This window comes from Choloepus didactylus, chromosome 19, assembly GCF_015220235.1.
Source record: "Choloepus didactylus isolate mChoDid1 chromosome 19, mChoDid1.pri, whole genome shotgun sequence".
In the NCBI taxonomy this organism is placed as follows: Eukaryota; Metazoa; Chordata; class Mammalia; order Pilosa; family Megalonychidae; genus Choloepus; species Choloepus didactylus.
The window spans coordinates 24768427-24792527 of NC_051325.1; the positions used below are offsets into that span (position 1 = coordinate 24768427).

Genomic DNA, 24101 nt, shown 5'->3' on the forward strand with positions numbered 1-24101 from the left:
TGTAACTATTGATATATTTATTAACCTCCTCCAAGTAGACTTGACCTCCTGGCAGGCAAACGTTCATTTTAGGGTTGCTACTGCCTAGCTAAGTGTTTGGCCCAGAGCACTGTGCTGTCCAGAATAGTAGCCATTAGCCATAGGTGGCTATTTAGAATTAAATTAGTTAAAATTAAATAAAATTAAAAATGTCCATCATGGTAGAAAGTTCTGTTGGATCGCAGACACAAGAATTGCTCAGTAAATGTTGGTAAGGTTAATTTAAGAATATATGAATTATTTATTATTGAAATTTTTATTGAGAAAATTGAAGATTCTTATGCACTTTTAAGACATAAAACAGAAAGATCCCATTTACCCTTTATCCAGTTTTCCCCAAGGTAATATCTTCAAAACTGTAGTACAACATCACAACGAGTATATTGACATTGATACAGTCCACTCATCTTATTCAAATATAACCATTTTTACTTGTTTTCATTTCTCTCTCTGTGTGTGTATTTAGCATTGTACAATTAAATCATATGTTACCACAATCAATATACAGAACAGTTCCATCACCACAAGGATCCATCTTGTCACATTTTTGTAGCCACACCCACCTCCTTTGTGCACATCCTATTTGTTCTGCATTTACAAAATTTTATCATTTCAGAAACGTTATATAAATGGGATCATACAATATGTAATCTTTTGGGATTGCCTTTTTCTCACTCAGCATAATTCCTTGGCGATTAATCCACGTTGTTGCATGTATCAATAGTTTGCTTCTTTATATTACTATGTAGTACTCCATGGCATGTAAGTACCACAATTTGTTTAACCACCCACCATTGAAGGATATTTGGGGTATTTCTAGGTTTTGGCTATGAAGTCACGTAGATGTTTTTGTGTGAAAGTAAGTTTTAGCTTCTCTGGGATAAATGGCCAAGGGTGCAATTGCTGGGTTATATGGTAATTGCTTATTTAATTTTGTAAGGAAATACCAAACTCTTTCTGCAGTTTTACACTCTCACCTGCAATAAATGAATTATACAGTTTCTTTGAATCCTCACTAGCATTTGGTATTTTCATTTAGGCATTCTGCTAGATGTGTAGTGATCTCTCACTGTGACTTTAATTTGCATTTCCGTGATGTCTAATGACATTGAACATCTTTCATGTGCTTATTTGCCATCCATATATCCTCTTCCATGAAATGTCTGTTTTTGTCTCAACCATTTTCTCATTGGATTGTTTATTTTTTACTCTTGAGTTTTGAGTGTTCTTCACATATTCTACACATTAGTCCTTTGTCTGAAATGTGGTTTGCAAATATATTCTCCCAATCTGTACCTTGTCTGTTCATCCTCTTCATGTGAACTTTCACAAAGGACAAGTTTTTAATTTTGATGAGGTTCAATTTATAAATTCTTCCTTCTATAGATCATGATTTTGGTGCCAAGTCTTTAGACCTAGATCCCAAAGATTTTCTCCTGTTTTTTCCAAAAGTTTTATAGTTTTGTGCTTTAAGTCAGTGATTCATTTTGTGTAATTTTTTGTATATTGTGTGAGGTTTAGGCTGAATTTCAGTTTTTTGGTCTATGTACATCCAATTGTTCCATCACCATTTGTATTGTTTCCCCCATTGAATTGCTTTTTACCTTTGCAAAAATCAGCTGGCCATGTTGTATGGTTCTGTTTCTTAGTTCTCTATTCTGTTTCATTAATATATGTGTCTGTCTGTCTGCCAATACTACACTGTCTTGATTACTGTAGCTGTCAAGTAAGCCTTAATGTCAGGTAGCATGATTCCTCCCACCTTATTCTATGTCTGATTGTTTTAGCTATTCCAGAGCCTGTGTCTCTCCATATAAACTTCAGAATAAACTTGTCCATGTCTACATTATAGGAATTGAATTAAACCTTTAGATAATTTGGGAGAATTAACATATTTACCAGGCCAAGTCTTCCAATTAATGTGCTGTGTCTCTATTTATTTAGGTGTTCTTTGAATTGTTTCATTTGTATGTTTGAATGTACATGTTTTTATTAAGGGTATAGCTAAGCATTTTGTTTTCTTTGGAGCAATTATATGTGGTATCATGTTTGAAATTTTCATTTCTGCATATTCAAGGTTACTACACAACAATAGGATTGATCTCTGTGTGTTGATCTTGTATCCTGAAACTTGCAGAACTCACTTACTAGTTCTAAGAGTTATTTTGAAGATTCTCTTGCATTTTCTAATGTAGACAACCATGTCATCTGCAAATAGAGACAGCTTTATTTCTTCCTTTCCAATCTGATGCCTCTTATTTATTTTTCTTGCCTTAGTGCAGTGGCTAGAACTCTATTATATTGTGTAAGAGTGGTAAGAGAAGACATGCTTACCTGTTTCCAGTCTTAGAGGGAAAGCATTAAGTCTTTCATCATTTAGTTTCATGTTAGCTGGATGTTTTTTGTAGATGCTTTTTAGCAAGTTGAGGCAATTCCCCTCTGTTCCTAATTTGCTGAGAGTTTTTGTCATGAATGTGTGTTGAATTTTGCCAAATGCTTTTTTCTACATCAATTGATATATTGATTATCTTTTTTGGTTGGTAATATGATGAATTACATTGATTTATTTTTAGTGTTAAGTCAGCTCTACCCCCACATGATCATGGTATATAATTCTTTTTATACATTGTTAGATTCATTTGCTAATATCCTGTGGAAGATTGTTTTTTTTTTATTTTATGTAATATTTTATTAAATTTAACAATTACAATACAAAGTACACAGACTGGATTGATAACAATTATTGCTGAGCATATGACTCAATTGGTGATAACTAATGGGCATAGGTATATTATGAAGTTAATTATTGGTAACCAAGAGTCAATGACCTTTGGGCAACAATAATGTCATTCACAGTGGAAGGGAGGACTTCAGTTATTCTAGCAACTCAGTTAAATAAAGGTTGGTTAAAATAGCTTCTATTGCAATGTTTTTTTTAAAATTCAATTTTATTGAGCTATATTCACATACCATACAATCATCCAAAGTGTACAATCAATTGTTCACAGTACCATTGTATAGTTGTGCACTCATTACCGCAATCTATTTTTTGAACATTTTCCTTGTACCAAAAAAAGTGAAAATAAGAATAAAAAAAAAAAGTAAAAAAGAACACCCAAATCATCCCCCCCACCCTATTTTTCATTTATTTTTTTGTCCCCATTTTTCTATTCATCCATCCATACACTGGATAAAGGGAGTGTGATCCACAAGGTTTTCACAGTCACACTGTCACCCCTTATAAGCTACACTGCTATACAATTGTCTCCAAGAGTCAAGGCTACTGGGTTGCAGTTTGATAGTTTCAGGTATTTACTTCTAGCTATTCCAATGCATTAAAACCTAAAAAGGGTTATCTATATAGTGCATAAGAATGCCCACCAGAGTGACCTCTCACCTCCATTTGGAGTCTCCCAGTCACTGAAACATTATTTTGTTTCATTTCGCATCCCCCTTTTGGTCAAAAAGATGTTCTCAATCCCACGATGCCGGGTCCAGATTCATCCCCGGGAGTCATATCCTGCGTTGCCAGGGAGATTTACACCCCTGGGTGTCAGATCCCATGTAAGGGGGAGGGCAGTGAGTTCCCTGCCAAGGTGGCTTAGCTAGAGAGAGAGAGGGCTGTGGAGGATTTTTTAAATCTAAGTTCATGAGAGATATTGGTCTATAATTTCTTTTTTTCTACTATGTATGGTATCAGGGTAATACTGGCTTCCTAAAATAGGCTGATAAGCATTCTCTTCTATTCTCTGGAGAATAATAGGTAAAAGTAGCATTACATTCTTTAACTGTTTGGTAGTTTTTTTTAATGAAACCATTTGGGCCTGGAGATTTCTTTTGAGGAAGATTTTGAATTATTAATTAATTATTTATTGGTTATATGACTATTCAGAGGATGTATTTAATCTTGGTTGAATTTAGACAGTGTGTGGTTTTTGAGGAATTGGTCCATTTCTTCTAAGTTGTTGAATTTATCAGCATGAAGTTGTTTATAGTATTCACTTATTATCATTTAATGGCTACAGGATATATATAGTCACATCCTCTATTTCACTTCTGATACTGGTGATCTGTATCTTTCCCCCCTTTTTTGTGTGTGTAAATTAGTTATTTAATCCAGGCCGAGTTTAATTAGCTATTTTCATATTCTAAAATGTGTCAGTATATCACAAAAAGGAAAAAATATTTTGAGTTTTTTGAAAAGAATAATGACATTTTAAAGATACATACATTCACTATTAAAAAATTCAAACAATTCTGAAAAATATAGAGAAGAAAGTAAATAATCAACCAAAATCTTTCTGTCAGAAATATCCCTTGGCTGCTAATATTCCACAGATCTTCTTATAGAAAGAGAGATAAAATTACAAGGTGATAAGTAAGATAAATTGGAACGTATGTTTTTTCATATATAGATAGTACCACACATGTTACTTTACAGCTAAATTATATTTAATCTTACTGAAATTAAATAAAAGGAAAAGATTCTAAAATATACCTTCAGTAATTTATGAATTTCAGAAAAATGTTTTCACAAATTATCCCTACCATTGTATAGTTGTGCATTGATTCATCACCCCAATCTATTTTTTGAACATTTTCCTTGTACCAAAAAAAGTGAAAATAAGAATAAAAAAATAAAAGTATATTCCCTTAAAAATAAGAAAATAAACTGAAAATACTGATGATATTGGAGGCAATTTGTTTGTTTGTTTTTGGTTGTTGTTTCTGTATGCTTCCACTTTAATAACAGCCACTGATCTATAGCTGAAGAAGACAAGGAAAGTATTACACTTAGGCCTCCTCACAGCTTCCCTTTTTTTCTATTTCCAGATTTTAGCAAATGTACACAAAAATATCTCATTGTCAAGTTTATGATATTTATGTTGTTCTAAAGCCCCAAATATAATGTTTTAGTTTTAGATTTACTTTAAAATTGATTTGATCATTATTATCATGATATTTGACCATGGCTTCATGAGGCTTGGATTGTTCTCCTTTCAGTTTCTCGGAGGTGGTCAGATTCCATGTTGAAGTAGAATTTTTTTTAAAGCTTCACGTCTGCAATATATCCTGATTTCTCGTGTGTTTGAGAACAATGAACTGTTACCTTGAAAACTTCAAGAACAGCCTGTACAGGCAAAACATTCTTGGGTCACTCTGTCTTTCCCTTGGAACATCCCCTCAGGGATTGCATGGTGCTGGGAAGAAATCTAAAAACAGCGTGGTTTCCTTTTTCTTCCATGTAACTTGCTTTTTCTGCCTAGATGCACCAAAGGTTATTTGTTTTTGAAGTTCTGTAACTTCACCAGAATATGTCTGGGGGTTAATTGTTCTGAACTGATATTTCTTTTCTGAGACAACTGCTCTTTTATTCTGCAGATTTAAGCTTCTTTATTTCAGAAATAAAATATTTTTTATTCCTTTTTTCCTATTCCTTTCTATTCTGTTTTCTTTGACCAGAAAGTTTATAAAAAGTGTTATGGTTTGCTAATGCTGCTGGAATGCAAAATACCAGAAATGGATTGGCTTTTATAAAGGGGGTTTATTTGGTTACAAATTTATAGTCCTAAGGTCATAAAAGTGTCCAAAGTAAGGCATCAACAAGAGGATCCTTTCACTGAAGAACAGCCAATGGTGTCTGGAACATCTCTGTCAACTGGGAAGGCACATGGCTGGCATCTGCTGGTCCTTTGTTCCCGGGTTGCATTTCAAAATAGTGTTCTCCAAAATGTCTCTGGGTCTCTCTTAGCTTCTCTTGGGCAAACTCTGGGCTTTGTCTCTTAGCTTAGCATCTCCAAACATCCTTCTATCCACATCTCCAAGCATCTCCAAGCATTAGCAAGCATCTGGGTCTGTGTCGGCTCTTGGCTTCTCTCTTAAATATTCCAGTGAACAGTGTGGCGGGGCCACACTTCCAAGGAAATAATCTAATCAAAAGTATCACCCACAGTTGGGTAACTTTCGTCTCCATGGAAACACTCAATCAAAAGTTTCCATCCTAACCAAAAGACTGAAAAATCTGCCCCCACAAGATTGCATTAAAGAACATCCAAACCAGCACAAAAGATTATCCTGGTAAATGTTTAAAAATTACTCTCTGGATACAAACAAATAAATACCCCTGAATTGTACTGTTTGCTGATTCACATGGTGTTAATACTTCCACCATGGTACTGATTTCAAGATATCAATGCGATGACACTGGAAGTGGAGTTTAGAAGAAATACACCTAATCAGCTCTCACAAGCTGGTGCAAGCCAGCTCCATTGTACCAGTGGTTATATACACATTAGATGTCTTTTGTTTGTCTTCTATATCAATTTCCTATGATTGGTTTTATATGTTTTTCTTTTTTATCTAACCAAGTACTGTCCATCTATCACTATGTTTTCAGTTGTGTCTATTTTTATTTCTTATTCATAGTTCCAATGTGACTTTTATCTTTGATTTAATAATGTCCATTTTTCCTGAACTCTGTTAATTTCACCTTCATTTTGGTTCTATTGTTTCTTCTTTAAACCCTTGTATTTCTTTTGGGGTAATACTCCCTTTTTGGGGGGTTCCTTTTCCATATTAACTTTAATTTCTTTTAAACTATGGGGAAATGTTTGTCTGAAATCTTCTTCTGTTTCCTATGGGTAATTCTTCTTCAGATGCATATACTTCACATTCCTTTTTATGCTCCTTGAAACTTTCATTCTGTCTGTTATCTCTTCCCCTTCATCTCCCGCAATTGTCTAGGCAAATGACCAGTTCATTTCTGGAATCCATGCTGATTCCTATATGATTGTGATTCATCGTTAAGGGATGACAGCTATTTGGTGAGGAATTTTCCATAAAAAGAAATCCTTCAGGACTTAATGCAATGCAGTATTTACAGAAGCAGTATCATTATTTATTTATAATTTTTATCTTATATACTTCCAAAATAGGATTTGAAGAGCTAACAATACTCATAGTATTTAAATATATAGTATTTAAATATTTAAAAATAACCACATGGACACAAGCTTTATGTATAACATGAAAGATTTTAAAATATCAAAGTTCAGTATTTCAAAGGAAAATTTTAATTGATACCAACAGTCAACAAGTAGACATCTCTATAAAAATATTTTCTGGCTTCTGCATCATGCACACACACGTATAAAAGAAAATTTGAAAATAGAAAATACGCATATAATGGTGAGGATGGCAGTGGGAGTGGTGGGGGGAGTGAGTAGCTGAGGGTATGTATGCAGCTTAGAGAGTAAAGAGACAGGTTTAAACACTCCTATTCCTTTGAATGGAAAAACAGGATTGAGACACCAGGATATTTTTCCCCCTCATACATAGCGATATTGAGATAGAAAATTAATCATTTATCCCAAGGTTCCTGTTTTGATATGGCAGCTATTTTATTGAGGGTATTAAGTCAATGGAAAGCAAGCAAGGGGGAAATGATAAATATTGTACAATTAACTAGAAAACTGGCCAAGGTTGTTGAGTATAATAGATTACTGATAGACACAAACCCTTATTTTGTAATCTGCTATCTAGTTATGGGGCCAGATTCCATATGTACTAGCTTATAAGAATACTGTTGGGACAGCTGAGGACAGAGGAGGATGTGACTTCTTCATTTCCTACATTTTTTTTCTCCAAGATTAAACACTCATGACTAGTTTTGTGAACATCTGTCTCTTGCAGTAGTGTGGACAATGAATATTCTTGACAGTGCTGGAAGCTTTGGGTGTGAGAAGGGAGGGGTAAGTTGGGATTTATGTTGAACCACAAGATATCACTGCGAAACTCAGCTCAAACATCACTCAGCAGAAATCCTTGTCATCTATTGAGGCAAAAACCACAACACAACACAACACAACACTCCTACCGGAATCTGTCTTCTTAATTGGGCAAGCCCAGATTTAACATCACTTGCACAATAAATTGACACTTTGATGCCCAGTCTGGGATTTAGTCCCAGTTAAGGAAAGGCAGGGGACTGCCAAAGCATACAGGTTCAGACGTAAGTAGAGCAGCTCAGTTGTTGGCCAGCTAGCACGGTGAGCATTCAGAGGTCCAGGAATCCCCCTAGGATTCTTCCTAGGCTTAAATTCTAAAGCAGAATTTAGAATTTTGTTTCTGCAGTTTGTGCAGAAAGGTCAGAGCCCAGGGAAGGAACAGCAACCCCAGGGGGCAACTTTACTTGTTGACGTGTCTTTGATATCTGTAGTCAGGAAGGGTCTCTCTGGTCGCCAGAGACACTCTTTGGCCGGGCTGTTTGAAGGATGGCCACTCAAAGGTCACAGATGCGGGGTTGTCTAGGTCTTTGCTACTCCTGGTCGGAGGACTAGCAGCACCAGCGTCACGTGGGAGCTGGTTTAACAGAATCTCAGGCTCCACCCCAGACCAACTGACTCGGAATCTTCATTCTAATTCATAGGCACATTAAAGTTTGAGAAGCACGGGTCCAGGTGGTGGCACCATGGCTAGCAGGCTGATCTGCCTCCCAGCCCCGCCCCCTCTCCCCTGTGCTGGCCTTTTAAGCAAAGCTCAGTTCTGCAATGGTCCTGCACAAAATTTCGGCAAACCCCGAGTGTGCGGGGAGAGCTTGTGCAGGAGCTGTCCCCGCGGGGGAGGGCAAAGGGAAAGCGTGATGGGCGGAAAGCTGCTTTCTCCGGCGCCGGGTAACCGCGGAGTGTAGTCACTCCCCTCGACTCTCCTCCCCCTTCCCCCCTGCAGCGGCTACAGCCTGCCTCCCGCCGGCTGCAACGAAAACCCGGAGCAGCGGCGTGCGCTCCTGGAAAGTCCTCCTAGGGACGGAGCCGGGCAGCTGGGCATGCTCAGTAGCTGGGGAGGTTTGGGTGGAGAGTAGAAAGCTTCGGCTCTACCTCCCATCTCCTCCCTCTGGCCCCCGCCCCCCTTGCCCCTGCTTCAGCGCGTAGTAGTTCCCCAGCGTGAGCCCGGGGAGACCGGGAACATGGCGCTCGGAGCGATGTAGCAGCCGAGGAGGAGAAAGAGATGAGGCACCCCGGCTTCGCTGACAGCCAGGCACCAGGTAGGCACGCGCGCCTGGCGGGGCTGCCTGGGCGGATATCGGCGCGGGGAGGGGCGCTTGCGGGGCTGCGCGCGGCTGGGTCCCGGGGCATCTGGCTTTGCCGGGCGAGGATGCGAAGCGGACATCTGTGACAGCGCGCGATTGTGCATCTCCTAGGAAATGCCAAAGGCTGGGGACCGGCTGCCTAGAGGGAAGGGATCTAGGGACCGCCCCCTCCCCCCAAGCGCTACCATCCAGCCTGGGCTCTCAGCGGGTCAAATAAAGGATAGTTCCTTTCTGATGGGCGAGAGGGCGTGGGGGAGAGAACCCTGGATACCAGCCCTGGGAGCGCGGTGGTACCCCGGACCGCCAGCAAGCCCAGCACCAGTTCTTTGTGTATACAGCCGCGCACGTCCGGGGGCTGCCACGATGCCTGCTTCTCCCGAGGAGTGTTGGACACATTTCCAGGGCAGGATTCCCGTATGGTTTTTGTCTCTTGGCGGGTGCGGACTGGAAGATGCGGTAGCTGAGTCTTTATGGGGTTGTGTTTTCCTTTGTTACTTGCCCGGGTGTGTGTGCGTGCCTGGTGGGTTGTAAATGGGGAGAGACAACTTCGGCTTGTATGCGTGGGTGTGGGCAGAGCCTGGAAGAGAATCAAGGTTCCAAACTCCTGTCAAAATCGCGTGCGGTGTTGGCCTCCTGGAGGGTAAACTTGAAAGTCCAGGGATCATCAGTGCCCCGTTTGGAGGGCAAGCCCCTCTTGAAGCCTAGCGTGTAGATGAAGCGTTAAACATGGGACAGGAGTCAGCTCCCCAAGAGTAAATACCAGTTAAGGGAGTTTGAAGCGCTGGGGCTATCTGTGGTGGACATGTCAAGGCCAGAGCAATAAAGAGAAAGACAAGTTGGCACAAAGCCAGGGGAAAGTGTCATGTTAATAGTTGCTGACAGCTTGGAAGACTGAATACACTTTGGGGGGAATCAAGAAACCTGGTCTTTAGCCAGGGGGTGCTACCAGGAAACAGTCACCAGGTCTCAGGTAACTCACAAAACCTCCCTGGGCCTCCTTTTTTCTTTTCCTGTTTGGTGGCGTATAGACACTCCCTCTTACCTGAGGCTGGATGGACCAGATGCTCTTTAAAGAATTCACTAGAAATCTATGAACTGACACCCTATAATAATATTCTACCTCCTTATATTTGTGTATTTCATGTAGGGAATTGACATGACCCTGTATGTTCTGCCTTACTTTTATGTATATTCAACAGCTCAACAACTCACTGAGTTAGGGAGGGAAGGTGAATTTAGAACTTTATTTTTTTCTTTTATGATATTAAGGGTGGGCATCTGTGAAGATGAAGTTTAGAAATACTTCCTCTGCACTTAAACTCTTGTTATGGTCTCCTTAGGTGACAAGAATGAATCAGTATCATCAAAATGAAATGGGAATAGTTGAGGAAAATGCATTTAAGTGAATTAAAGTCATAATGTCCAATCTGATAGTAATACCTTGTCTTGGAATACATATGTGCAAAGCAGCACTGCTATAGGAAACAATAGAAGTCAATGGCTAGTTCATTGATAGCACTGGTCTTAGGATGTTTTTGTGTTACTCTGTGAATGGGTAGAGACTGATTGTTCTTCATTCCTGTGGCTTGTTACTTTGGTGTAAGTTTTAGCTTCCGGCATTTGAAACTTTGCATTACCCCTTGTTCACTCTTGCTAAGGTGCTGCTGGTGTGAATTATAGGTATTCTAGGCTTGTTGAGTTTGAAAGCTGGCTCTTCCCTTGTTTCGTTTTGTGATCTTGGGTAAGCTATTTAACTTTTCCAAGCTTCAGTTTTCTTATCTGTCAAATGGGCCTGAGAATAGTTAAGACTCACCTAAATGGATAGATGTGTGGGTTATGTAATATAAACCACCAGGACAATGGTGGTGATCCTTGTAAGGAGAAGGGACGTGGATGTTTGTTGAACTCATATTAAGTGCCCGTATTATGCTAGTCAGGTTCAAACATGTGATCTCATTTTATCTTCCCAACATCTCTATGATACGTGTTTAGTGACAACATTAATATTATTTCAGCATAAAAGCAGAAGCTAAAGATAGAGTAGCATAGGGTCATAAAAGGCTTTAAGGGTTATTTAATCCAGCCAACCTATTTGAGACTTTATATACCCTTCCCCCATGGTGAAGGAAAGAGTACTATTCAGAGGACCTCACTTAACCAGTTGTCACTTACTGGGAAACCTAGACAATCTAGGACTTGGATCTAGTTCAGGTGTCCCAAATGTGCCCTGTCTCAAACTGATTTCTTGATGTTGCTTCCCTCCCTTTTTACTAAACCACCAATGTAATGCAAAACAATTAAGCAGACAGAAACAAATAAAACAATAAAATGCATCAATTGGATGGATTCTTCTTTCCATCTCACCACGACTACCATCAAATTTTCAGGTCAGTATGTCTCACCTAGACCATTGGTATAACTTCCTAACAAGACCCCATGGTTCCTTTCTTGGCCCCTCCAATTCTTTATCAAGAAGAGTTGGGATCTTTTCCATTTCCTGCATAAAATGTATTTACATACCTGGGACAGAATCCAGATACTCACAGAGCCTTGGATGCTGGGCCACCCTCATCTTGGACCTCTCCTCCTCTTTCTTCTGTTACATTGAAGTGTTTCTTGAACATCCCAATCACTTCCCCCTATTCTTTGCCAATCCAAGTTCTTCTCATCCTTGACCTCCCTTCACTATCACCCCAACTCTCTCATCATCCGTTTATTTTTCTATCATAGCACTTATTTCAATTTGCATTTATTTATTTGTTTGACTATTTATTTAGTGTCTGTAAGCTCTATGCCGGCCATTTATTTTGTGTCTTAAATGCAGTAGATGCTCAACAATAAATGTTTGGTGAATTGGTGAAAGAATGAATATTCTGCCTCATAGCATTTTTCTGCGCCAATTTAACGGTCTGAATTTTTAGAAACTTTCACTAAGTTGTATAAAAAGAGCAATTTAGAATCTCATTCTGATTTCAAAAGATGAGTATTCTTGGCTTTATAAATATGTCTTCTAAGAATTGGTTTTAAGCTAGCAGTTAAGAATTGAATCAAAATATTTTCTGGCAACTGAGATGTTTGCAAAAATACATCAGTCAGTCAATAAATATTCAACAAATATTTATTGGACATGTGTTTTTGCCAGGCTAGGTCATAGGGAAAGAACAGCAAACAAGATTTTTAGCCTTCTAGAGATTAGCTGTAATAATAATATTATTTATTGAGCTTCTGTTATGTACCAGGTTCTCTACAGTCCTTCTATAGTATCCTTACTATAATCCTTAGATTCCTTCTAGTAACAGAGAACCTGACACTTATTAGGAGCACAAGTATTTGATAAATTAATAATTTATTATTAAAATAAATATTTATTATTATAAATAAAACTTTTTATTATCCTGGTTTTCCAAAATAGGAAATTATGCTTATTTGGGGAAAAGGGGATCTGCCCATCTGTAGAATAATCTGCAGTGACTTTCTGAATATATCTGTGGGGGCCCTTTTCAGTTTTAAAAACCATCCTGACCATTATCTCTGGGGTTAAATTAAGGACAAATTGTTCTTTAAATAGGAACACTTTCCTGATGTGTTTCTTTGTCTTCCGCAGTTGTTGAAATTCTTAATCACCAGCTGAATTGTTTTATTTGTTCCTTTTCACCCGATTGAGAGGTAACAAAGTCTCTCTCTTTCAGAGCCATTTTTGGTGGTTTGGAATAGCAAGACCAAGTGTCCAAGGACAGTGAATGGGATTCAACACAGGTTCACAAAAGATACCTTTTGGATTTCTAGGGTGGCCTCAATTTCGTGTCATTTTATTTGCATTAAAGGTGATTTGTTAAATAAATAATAAAGTATCATTTAATGCCTATGCTTAAGTAAAGCTTTTCACCTAAGTAACCACAGAGATCAGACAGTGTGTCTTGATTTTGTTTAAATATGATGGATACCCAGTTGAGTCAACTAAAATCTAAATTAACTAGTAAGAGATTTCAGTAAGGTGGTTGTTTATAAAATTCATGTTCAAAAAATCAATGGCTACCCAAAATGCCAGTATATACCAACTAAAAGATAGAATGGAAAATGATTCTATTAATGAATGCACACAAATATAAATTATGTGGGAATGATAGGAAATGTATATAAAATACTAGGGAATAATAAAGAAATACACGAGGACTGATGTAGAAAGCTATAAAATTTTGCCCAGACACATAACATGAGAAAAGAACAAATGAAAGTCGTATCTTATTCCAGGATAGAAAGACAGGTGTTATGAAATGGTTATTTTTCCCAGATCAATAATGTAGTTTTATTGTATTGAAATTTGGGGTAACTTTAAAAAATGATTCTAACATCCATCTGGAAGAATAACTACTTGAGAGTAGCCAACACAATTATACAAAATAATAACTATGGTGGAGGAGGTGGTGAAGGTAATGGAAGTGGTGGAGATGATGGAGGTGGTGGAAGAGGTAGAGGAGGAAGAGGTGGTGGAGGAGGTGGAGAGGGTGGAGGAGGTGGAGGTGATAGAGGTGGTGTAGGAGGTGGAGGTGTTGGAGGAGGTAGAGGTGGTGGAAGTGGTAGAGGTGGTGGAGGTATTAGAGGTGATGATGGAGGTGGTAGACATATTGGAGATGGTGGAGGTAGTGAAGGTGATGGAGGTGGTGGAGGTGGTGGAGGAGGTGGAAGTTGTGGAGGTATTGGAAAGAGTGGAGGTGGTAAAGATGAAGATGAAGAGGTGGTAGAGATGATGGAGGAGGTGGGTGTAGTGAATGTGATGAAGATGGTGGAGGTGATGGAGATGGTGCAGTGGTGGAGGTGGTGGGAGAGGTGGTAGAGGTGGTATAGGAGGTGGAGGTAGTGAAGATGATGGAGATGGTGGAGGTGATGGAGGTGGTATAATGGTAGAGGTGGTGGAGGTGGTGAAGGTGATGGAGGTGGTGGAGGCGGTGAAGGTGGTGGAGGTGGTGGAGGTGATGGAGGTGGTGCCGTGGTGGTGGAAGTGGTGAAGTTGATGGAGGTGGTAGAGGAGTGGAGGCAGTAGAGGTATTGGGGACAGTGGAGGTGGTGAAGGTGTTGGAGATGGTGGAGGTGATGGAGGTGGTACAATGGTAGAGGTGGTGGAGGTGGTGAAGGTGATGGAGGTGGTGGAGGCGGTGAAGGTGTTGGAGGTGGTGGAGGTGATGGAGGTGGTGCCGTGGTGGAGGAGGTGGTGGAGGTGGTGAAGGTGATGGAGGTGGTAGAGGAGTGGAGGCAGTAGAGGTATTGGAGACAGTGGAGGTGGTGAAGGTGTTGGAGATGGTGGAGGTGATGGAGGCGGTGGAGGAGGTGGGGGCGGTGGAGGTATTAGAGGTGATGATGGAGGTGGTAGAGGGTGGTGGTGGAGGTGGAAATGGTGGTGGAGATGGTGGAGGTGGCGGTGGAGGTAGTGGAGGTGCCAGAGGTGATGGGGTGGTACTTAGTCTACCAGAAATAAAACAAATCTCATCTTCAAACTATGGTCATTATAGCAGTGTGGTATTGGTATAAGAAGAGATGGATAGTTCAACGGGTTATAATGGCCTGAAAAGAGGCCTGGGTGATTTTTGAAAACAGAAGTGCAATGGAGAAAGCATTATGACTATTACAAGATATAATGGAGTATTTAAACAAAGTGTTGTGGATATTGGCTGAGTTTGTAGAAAATGTTCAACTTACAGCCTTGGCTCATGTGACTTACCTAACTAAATCCCAAATAAATGGAAAGGTTTACCAGTAAAGTGAAAAAATTACTAGAAGAAAATATTTAATTTTAGAGAAGAATTTTCCAACACTAAACCAATGGAAAGAATCACAAAGTAAAAAATAGACTTGGATATGTTTTAAACTTTTGTATATAAGCAATATACGTTTTAAAGCAGAAAATAATCATGGAGAAATAAACTGACACTTAGCATAACAGAACAATTAATATAATAATAACATCTGAAGAACTCTTGAAGATCAGTAAGTGAACAAAAACATCCCGATAGAATTGTCCACATATTTGAATATATAATTCAAAAAGAAGAAATAGAAAGGGCAAACACATACTTAATAAATGATTGCCCTTACTGCTAATCAGAAAAATGCAAATTAAAATAAAAAGAGGTGCCATAGTTCAGGTATTAAATGAGCAAAAAATATATAAAAAAGATAATGCTCAGTGCTGGCAAGGATGCAGTGAGAAGGCCTTCTCATTTACTACTGGTGAGAGGGTTACATGATACAACCCTCCTAGAGAACAGTTTGAAAATATTTGTCAAAGCTTTTAAAAGTTAAAATTATTTGACACAGCTATTTCTCTTAAGTCTTCGCTAAGAGAGTAGATGCAGGCAAAATTTTATATAGAGGATTGTTTATTATAATATACTTTACAATAATGAAAAATTGAAACCTACAGAAGCTAAAAATAGAGATCAGGTTAAAAGAGATTGTAAGGTCCCCATATGAAAGATTATTATGTAGGTATTAAAAATGATAGTTTTAAAGATTATGTAATGACATAGAACATCATTGATCCCATTTTTAAGTGGAACTAACCAAAATGCAATACCACATATATCACAACCTTCCAATGATAATGTTTTTTGAAATGGAAATATCATATAGATATATTAAAAAGCTGGAAAGAAAAATGTTAAAATGTTATGCGTGATCTAGGAATATGGATGGTTTTTCTTATTTTTAAAATATCTTTCTGAATTTCTCAATATTTAGTCAATGATAACATATTGTTTTATGAGTCAGAAAATAACCCTATTTTGCAAATAGGGAGGCCATATACATTCGGGCCATAGTTATTCATTTATGCAGCAAACATTCATTGATTATCTGGTATTTCAGGGGCTCTGCCAAGTGTATCAGCAATGACTCTTAGTTTGCATGCAAATGAAAGAACTCAGCCTAACTTGTGCAAAAGAAATTTAATAGAGGGATATCAAGTAGCTAAAAGAATTGCCAAGAATGCGAGGGGGAAAAAAACAAATATAAAAGAAAACAAACCAGGCTTGGAAGCAGACACAAACCTGGCAGCTCCAGAGTCCAGAGAGCAGGTACTGGAGAAACAGGCTCCAGCCAAGGACAGCCTGCCTGGGGCTCAGCCATGGGTCTGCTGGTGGTTGTACTTGGGGCTCGCCCCCCACACCCAGCCTTCTCAAGCATCAGGGAGGACAGGTACCCTGATTGACAGGCTTACTTCCCCTTTTCCAGTGAAAAATATAAAAAAAGATGAAACGGATTCTAAAGAGCCCAAACCAAACCACAGTAGCAACAACAAACCGGAATAAGCATGCTGTTACCCCAGGCCTTGAGGGCCAACAGGGGTGATACCCTCTTGGTAGGGAGCGGTAGCTGTGATGTAGGATCTAACTCACCCAAGTTTCATGGTGTGGTGTGCACTGGGATGTATGTCATAAAATAGATACGATGTGGGTGCCACACACAGGAGGCTCTTCCTTCTGCAGTCAGCACTGACACATCAGGAGGAGTGTGGCTCCTCAAGCTTGATCCTCATGTGTGGGCAGGATTTTTGAAGGCGAGACCCCACTCTCAGGCAAGGGAAGAGTGGCGTGAAAGGGTAATCTGAACAAAACAGTTAAGCTGAAGCAAGTGGTGTAGTTTGGAAGTAGGCTGGGCACCAACAAAAGTCTGGGCTTTTCTTTTTCTGAATTATCTTACATTTTGGAAGTCATATAGTACTGTTTGAGTTGAGTCCATCATGAATACTGGGCTCTTGGTCCATGTAACTTTTGGTGCATAATGCTAAATATCATCTGTAGATCAGTTTGCATTTTTACTATGAATTCTCATCATTAATAGGTAATGCCCGTGGCTATCTGAGTGGATTGACATTGACGGTATTGTGTTTTTTTTAATTCAGTTTTTTTAACGCAATCTTATTGAGATATATTTACATAACATAGACCTTCCAAGTGTACAGTCAGTTGTTCATAGTTGTGCATTGATCACCACAGTCAATCTTTGAACATTTTCATTACTCCTAAAAAATAAAATAAAAATTAGAATAAAAAAGAACATCCAAAACATTCCATTCCCTTTCTACCCCCATGTTCATTTACTTTTTTTCCACACTCATTATTTTTTTATCTTTATCAAAAAATTTAAAAAAACAATAAAAAACGTTTCAAACAAACCAAAAAAAAGGAATAAGAAAAAACAAATAACCTAAAATAATTACATTGCTTCCAACATGTTCCTACCCTACCCCAAGAAAATAGAATATAACCCAATAAAGGAATAATAAGAAAAACAAGCAACCTAAAATAACTACGTGTCTGCAAACTTGTTCCTACTTTACCCCCCCAGAAATTAACAAACCATAATCATTCCTGAGCATTCCCAGAACATTAAGTTTACCTGCCATAACTTATCTGTTCATATTAGATTATCATTCCCCCTTCACTATTTGTGGTCTATCGTTAAGTCCCCTACATTCTACAGTATAAACTGTTTATTTTACATTTTTCACTGTTCACATTAGCGGTAACATACAATATTTCTCTGTTTTGTGCCTGGCTTATTTCACTCAGCATTATGTCTTCAAGATTCATCCATGTTGTCATATGTTTCACAACATCATTCCTTCTTACTGCTGCATAGTATTCCATCATGTGTATATACCACATTTTGTTTATCCACTCATCTGTTGAAGGACATTTGAGTTGTTTCCATTTCTTGGCAATTGTGAATAGTGCTGCTCTGAACATTGGTGTGCAGATATCTGTTCATGTCACTGCTTTCAGATCTTCCAGGTATATACCAAGAAGTGCAATTGCTGGATCAAATGGTAACTCTATATCTAGTTTTCTAAGGAACTGCCAGACTGTCTTCCATAGTGGCTGTACCATTATATAGTCCCACCAACAATAAATAAGAGTTCCAATTTCTCCACATCCTCTCCAGCATTTATAGTTTCCTGTTTGTTTAAGAGCAGCCAATCTAATTGGTAAGAGATGGTATCTTATTGTGTTCTTAATTTGCATCTCCCTAATAGCTAGTGAAGCTGAACATTTTTTCATGTGTTTCTTGCCCATTTGTATTTCCTCTTCAGAGAACTGTCTTTTCATATCTTTTGCCCATTTTATAATTGGGCTGTCTGTACTGTTGTTGAGTTGTAGGATTTCTTTATATATGCAAGATATCAGTCTTTTGTCAGATATATGGTTTCCAAATATTTTGATGGTATTGCTTTTACAACTATTTATAAACCTTTTTTCTGTAACCCATAACATTCTTTGAAATTTGCTTGTAAATGAAGACATTGAGGGATTGAGAAGACTTGTAAATGAAAACATTGAGGGATTGAGAATGCCTTTTTGACCACCAGGGGGAAAAGAAAGGCAACAAAATAAGGTTTCGGTGACTAAGAGAATTCAAATAGAGTCAAGAGGCTGTCCTGGAGGTTACTCCTATGCAAGCTTCAGCTAGATATGCCAAATGACCACAGTATGATAAGGCCAAGTTAACAGTCATCCCAAAAACCTTAAAGAATACCCAGGTCCCTATCTGAGACTCTATAAAAGTTTCACTCACTAAGTTTATTCTTCAGAAACTTAAATCCTTCAGAGTGCTCCTATGCTAGCTAAGTCCCCAAACCCAGAGACAGTAGTCTCTTCAGGAACATCAACCAGATGGGTCCCCTTTTCCCATAATGTCAATACCCCTTTTCAACATGGACAAGTTAGGGTGGTTACTGGCTAGACATCCCTGAAGATCAGGAAAGTGATTAAACTAGAGGAAGGGGTAGCAACAGACAAGATGGAATTTAACAAAGGATTATGAATACTGAGTCTCTATAGAATTTTCTTCTTCTTGGTTGCCAGGGTATTAGAATAGCTAGAAGGAAAGAATTGAAATGATGGGCTATAACCCAAAGCATCCTTTGAAATTTGTTCTGTAGCTACTTGTTAAATTGTAATTTGAAAGTTATCACTTTTTCGTATATATGTTATGTTTCACAACAAGGAAATAACTGAAACTATGGTACTGTAATTCATAACAGTTTTGGAAATTTCCTATATAACTACTTGTTAAAGCATACTTAGAAAGATATTATCTTTTTGCATATATATATTTTTTTACTTTATTTATCAAAAAAATAAAAAAAAATTCAAACAAAACACAGGAATAAGAAAAAAAAAATATCCTAAAATAACTACATTGCTCCCAGTATGCACATATGTTATATTTTACAATAAGGAAATAACTGAAACTGTGGAACTGTAACCCATAACATTCTTTGAAATTTGCTCCCTAACTACTTGTTAAATTGTGCTTGGAAAGTTATCATTTGTATGTATATATGTTATATTCTACAATAAAAAAAATATGATTTAAAAAAACTGAATTGGGAAAAAAACCACACAAATGCTAATGAACAGACTATTCTTCAATTGCTCTGAAAACATGAAGGAGAAAATAGTCTTAAATTACCAGGAGCCCCCACCCTGGATCCTGCCTGTCAAGGAGCCCTGCTGCTCTGCCTCCACCCTCTGTGTCCAGCCTCGCCAGGATGCTCTGCACCAGTCAAGGGCCCACTTGCTGCCTGGAGCCCTTGACCCCCTCCTGGGCCCTGCCCTGGGTGCCTGGGACCTTGGAATTCCCTGCTTATGAGGGTCCTGGGCCCGAGCTCCATGGAGGAAAGCCTGTTAATGGTGTATGGTTGGAGCTTGGACATGTGGACTTTGTGGTCCACACACCCATAACTCATGGGCCTGGAGGGAAGAGAAGGGGCTGGGCTGGGGTCTGGGGGCTGGCTCTCGCTCTCCCTGCTTTACCATGGTCTGGAATGCATGTATTCTACATTTAAATCTGGCTTCTAGGTTGATGAAGCATATCTGCTTGACATATCTGTCAGGCTAGAAGGATAGATCATATGTAATTTAAAAACTGTTAGTTTGAGCCAAATATTTAAATCTTTAGACATATGGTATACGGGACTCCATTTTACTGTTGTCTTGGGACCCCTCAAATGTTAAGAGTGGCCGGACCTGCTCAGTAACTAATATTTTAGAAAGGTAACACTCAATTGTGCACACACATATGAGTAGCTATTTATTCAACAGCAATGTAGAATATGAGAAAAAGTAGATGATACTTCTGTAATTATAGCTAACAGTTATGGAAAGTAATGTGTTAAATCCTCATCCAAGCATTTTACCCATGTGTCTTAATCTTTATAAAAGCACTATAAAATAGGTCACTAAAGGCAAAATATCAAGGTAGAAAAGGGGAGTCAAACTCTTGATCATCTGAATCCATAGTCCATAAATATTATCGTGCATGGCAACTCAATGGAAAAGAAAAGAGTTTTTGTTTGGAATCCTTGAGCTTTCAATAATTTAAAAATCACTGTATTAATCAACCCTCTTTGATTTTTCAGTACTCTCAGGTTCTCTGATTCAGCATTTCTGTTCATGCAAATTTCCTCATGAAAAGGGAAAGTAGCTGTATTGACTTCCTTGCTGTGTTCGGTATTAACTGAATGACTCAGAAAAAAGAATCAATATTTGGTTGCTTGTATAAGAACAAGTTTAATTTACATTTTAAAACAGATATCAGTTATGGGATATTCCCTCTGCCAGTTTTCAACAGAATTACCTGTTGTGTCATTGGTGATGCAGCTACATTGGCACTGTGGGGTACCTTCATTTCCCTTATAAAGCACTGGTTCATATCCTTGTGTTACCCCATGATCCAAAGGAATCCAGAAGATTTTATGCAAACATTATTTGTTCCATCACTCTTTTAATAGCAACATGCAGAATGAGGAATTGAGAGAGACAGAGAGAGGTTGAGAGGGAGAGAGAGAGAACAGACAGACACTTTTAATCATAAGATTTATGATAGAGCCAAAGGTTGTTACCTACCCTTTTCAGTTAAAACTCAAGTTCAACATACTATTAAGAAACTCTGTAGCTGTTTTGTGAATGGATATTGACCCCTTTGTTTCTAAGGATGGTCATTTGCCTCATGCAAATGGGTTTTGGGTAAGCCTCTGATTTTCTACCTAATTTTCTTAACTGAGCACTGAGTTTCCCCTTTGCTAATCTTCCAGCTCCACTGAAATTTACTGACCCAGGAAGAGTAAAAAACTTATACTTCATTTGTTTAAAAGAACGTTTCTTCCTCCGAAGTAGGAACAGTTGCTACGTGGGTATGATTTAACCTCTAAAAATAAAAACACTCAGGGAGGAGGGTTAAAGGAATAAAAAAAAAAAAAAAAAGATCTAACAGAAACTAAACTTAGATTGTCCTCATCCATGTGGTTTTGAGGACAATGTTCTTTCCCCTCTAGGTTTTAGACCCATGGAAATAAACAATAAAAGAGATTTCCAATAATATCTAATGATAGCTATTCATGACTTGAGTTACATAGTAGGGCTTATTTGTTTGTTTGATCTTTATGAGCGCTTTTAAGATAACAGGTACCTCGGAGTTGTGTCATGTCTCCTCACCGCTCCTAGACCAATCCACCCTCCAGTCAATGAATCTCATCATTTTCAAACCTCTTTCTTACCTGTGCCTTTTCCTGTCCCCACTGCCATACCCCTTAGCATCTCTTAATTAGACCACCGTGTCAGCCTCCTTATCATTCTCCTTGACTTGTTTCCCACCCCAAAGTGAATATGCAGTTATCACCTCCTCATTGACGTCTTCCCTGTCCAGCTATCACTCCATGTCCACCCCATACCCAAAGAAAAGTTTCTCCCACATGGTTCTGGGCTTACCCCTTGTAGTGGATTGAATTATGTACCCCAGTTTAGACATGAGCTTGGTTGTGAAACACATTCCTGTTGGTGTGAACCCATGGTAACATTGTAAAATAGGATCTCTTGAAGATGTTCTTCTAGTTAAGGTATGGCCCGAGTGAATGAGGATGGACCTTAATTCTGATAACTGGAGTCCTTTATAAGCAGAAGGAATTCAAATATAGTCAGAGAAAGCCATTGAGAGGTACCAGAAGCCAGAAGTCAATGGGAGCCTGAAAGGGAAAGGAGAAGACATTGCCATGTGGTGGGAAAGCCAAGGAACCCAAGGACTGCCAGCCAGCCAGAACTGCTGACCCATGGAGGAAGGAAGCAAGCCTTGATTTAGACTTCTGGCCTCTGAAACTGTGAGTCAATAAATTCTTGTTGTTTAAGCCAACCCATTGTGAGGTACTTGTCGTAACAGCCTGACAAACTAAGGCACCCCCTCAAAGCATTCATCATATTGTTTTCCTACTTGTCTCTCTCTTTGCACTAGACTGGGAGCTCTTCTTTATATCCCCAGCACCCAGCACTGTGCACAGATAAATCAAGTTTTTAATAAATGTTTGTGGATGAATGAATGTTATCCAGGCCAAAAAATACAAGTACAAATGCAAAAGAGTAGTGCCAAGATTTAAAATTCTGGAATGGTATCCAAAAATGACCTAATCCATTTCCTTTTTTTAAAAAAAAGTTCCACACTAATATTAGTTTTCTGTTTTCTATAAATGGAAGACAGGTGGAGAGAGAGATTAATATCCCACTCTGTTTCTAGTTGGAGAGAGACAAAAATCCCAATATTGGATATGGATATAAGGTAGATATTCTAAAAACACTGAAATGACAGAAGGCGATGAGACAAACCATAAGCCAAGAGCCAGCTTTCCAGCAATACAGCAAATAAGTGGAGATTCTTGAAAAACATGAAGAATAATGATTTGATCACTAGATATAACTTACACTACTGCTGTGTTGTCCCACTCCTGTTGTGAATATGCTTGATTGCTGATGTGACCCCTGTTTGAACATCAATTGATTTTTTTTTCCTTTTTTTATCTTCATTTTATTGAGATATATTCACATACCACGCAGTCATACAAAACAAATCGTACTTTCGATTGTTCACAGTACCATTACATAGTTGTACATTCATCACCTAAATCAATCCCTGACACCTTCATTAGCACACACACAAAAATAACAAGAATAATAATTAGAGTGAAAAAGAGCAATTGAAGTAAAAAAGAACACTGGGTACCTTTGTCTGTTTGTTTCCTTCCCCTATTTTTCTACTCATCCATCCATAAACTAGACAAAGTGGAGTGTGGTCCTTATGGCTTTCCCAATCCCATTGTCACCCCTCATAAGCTACATTTTTATACAACTGTCTTCGAGATTCATGGGTTCTGGGTTGTAGTTTGATAGTTTCAGGTATCTACCACCAGCTACCCCCAATTCTTTAGAACCTAAAAAGGGTTGTCTAAATTGTGCATAAGAGTGCCCACCAGAGTGACCTCTCGGCTCCTTTTGGAATCTCTCTGCCACTGAAGCTTATTTCATTTCCTTTCACATCCCCCTTTTGGTCAAGAAGATGTTCTCCGTCCCACGATGCCGGGTCTACATTCCTCCCCGGGAGTCATATTCCACGTTGCCAGGGAGATTCACTCCCCTGGGTGTCTGATCCCACGTAGTGGGGAGGGCAGTGATTTCACCTTTCAAGTTGGCTTAGCCAGAGAGAGAGGGCCACATCTGAGCAACAAAGAGGCATTCGGGAGGAGGCTCTTAGGCACAACCATAGGGAGGCCTAGCCTCTCCTTTGCAGCAACCATCTTCCCAAGGGTAAAACTTATGGTAGAGGGCTCAACCCATCAAACCACCAGTCCCCTATGTCTGTGGTCATGTTAGCAACCATGGAGGTGGGGTAGGCCAATACCCCTGCATTCTCCACAGGCTCCTCAAGGGGGCACTACATCTTTTTTTTTTCCTTGTTTTTCTTTTTTTTTTTTTTTTTTAACTTTCCCTTCTTTTTTAAATCAACTGTATGGAAAAAAAGTTAAAAAGAAAACAAACATACAATAAAAGAACATTTCAAAGAGACCATAACAAGGGAGTAAGAAAAAGACAACTAACCTAAGATAACTGCTTAACTTTAACATGTTCCTACTTTACCCCAAGAAAGTTACCTA

The 24101-nt window shown here is 38.8% G+C and overlaps 1 protein-coding gene across 3 annotated transcripts in view; it reads left to right on the forward strand.

Annotated features, from left to right (window-relative positions):
* The first annotated feature begins 8863 nt into the window (after positions 1 to 8863).
* The window catches only part of PAK5 (p21 (RAC1) activated kinase 5), a 328406-nt gene continuing 313168 nt past the window's right edge, over positions 8864 to 24101 (forward strand). For 2 of the 3 annotated variants that reach the window (XR_005213193.1, XM_037812288.1), the window contains exon 1: positions 8864 to 9082. Coding sequence is in view for 1 of the 3 variants with exons in the window: in XM_037812288.1 (XP_037668216.1) it covers positions 9046 to 9082 (37 nt within the window). In the remaining 2 variants the exon portion in view is untranslated. The remainder of the gene's footprint in view (positions 9083 to 24101) is intronic. The other variant, XM_037812290.1, reaches the window with a different exon arrangement.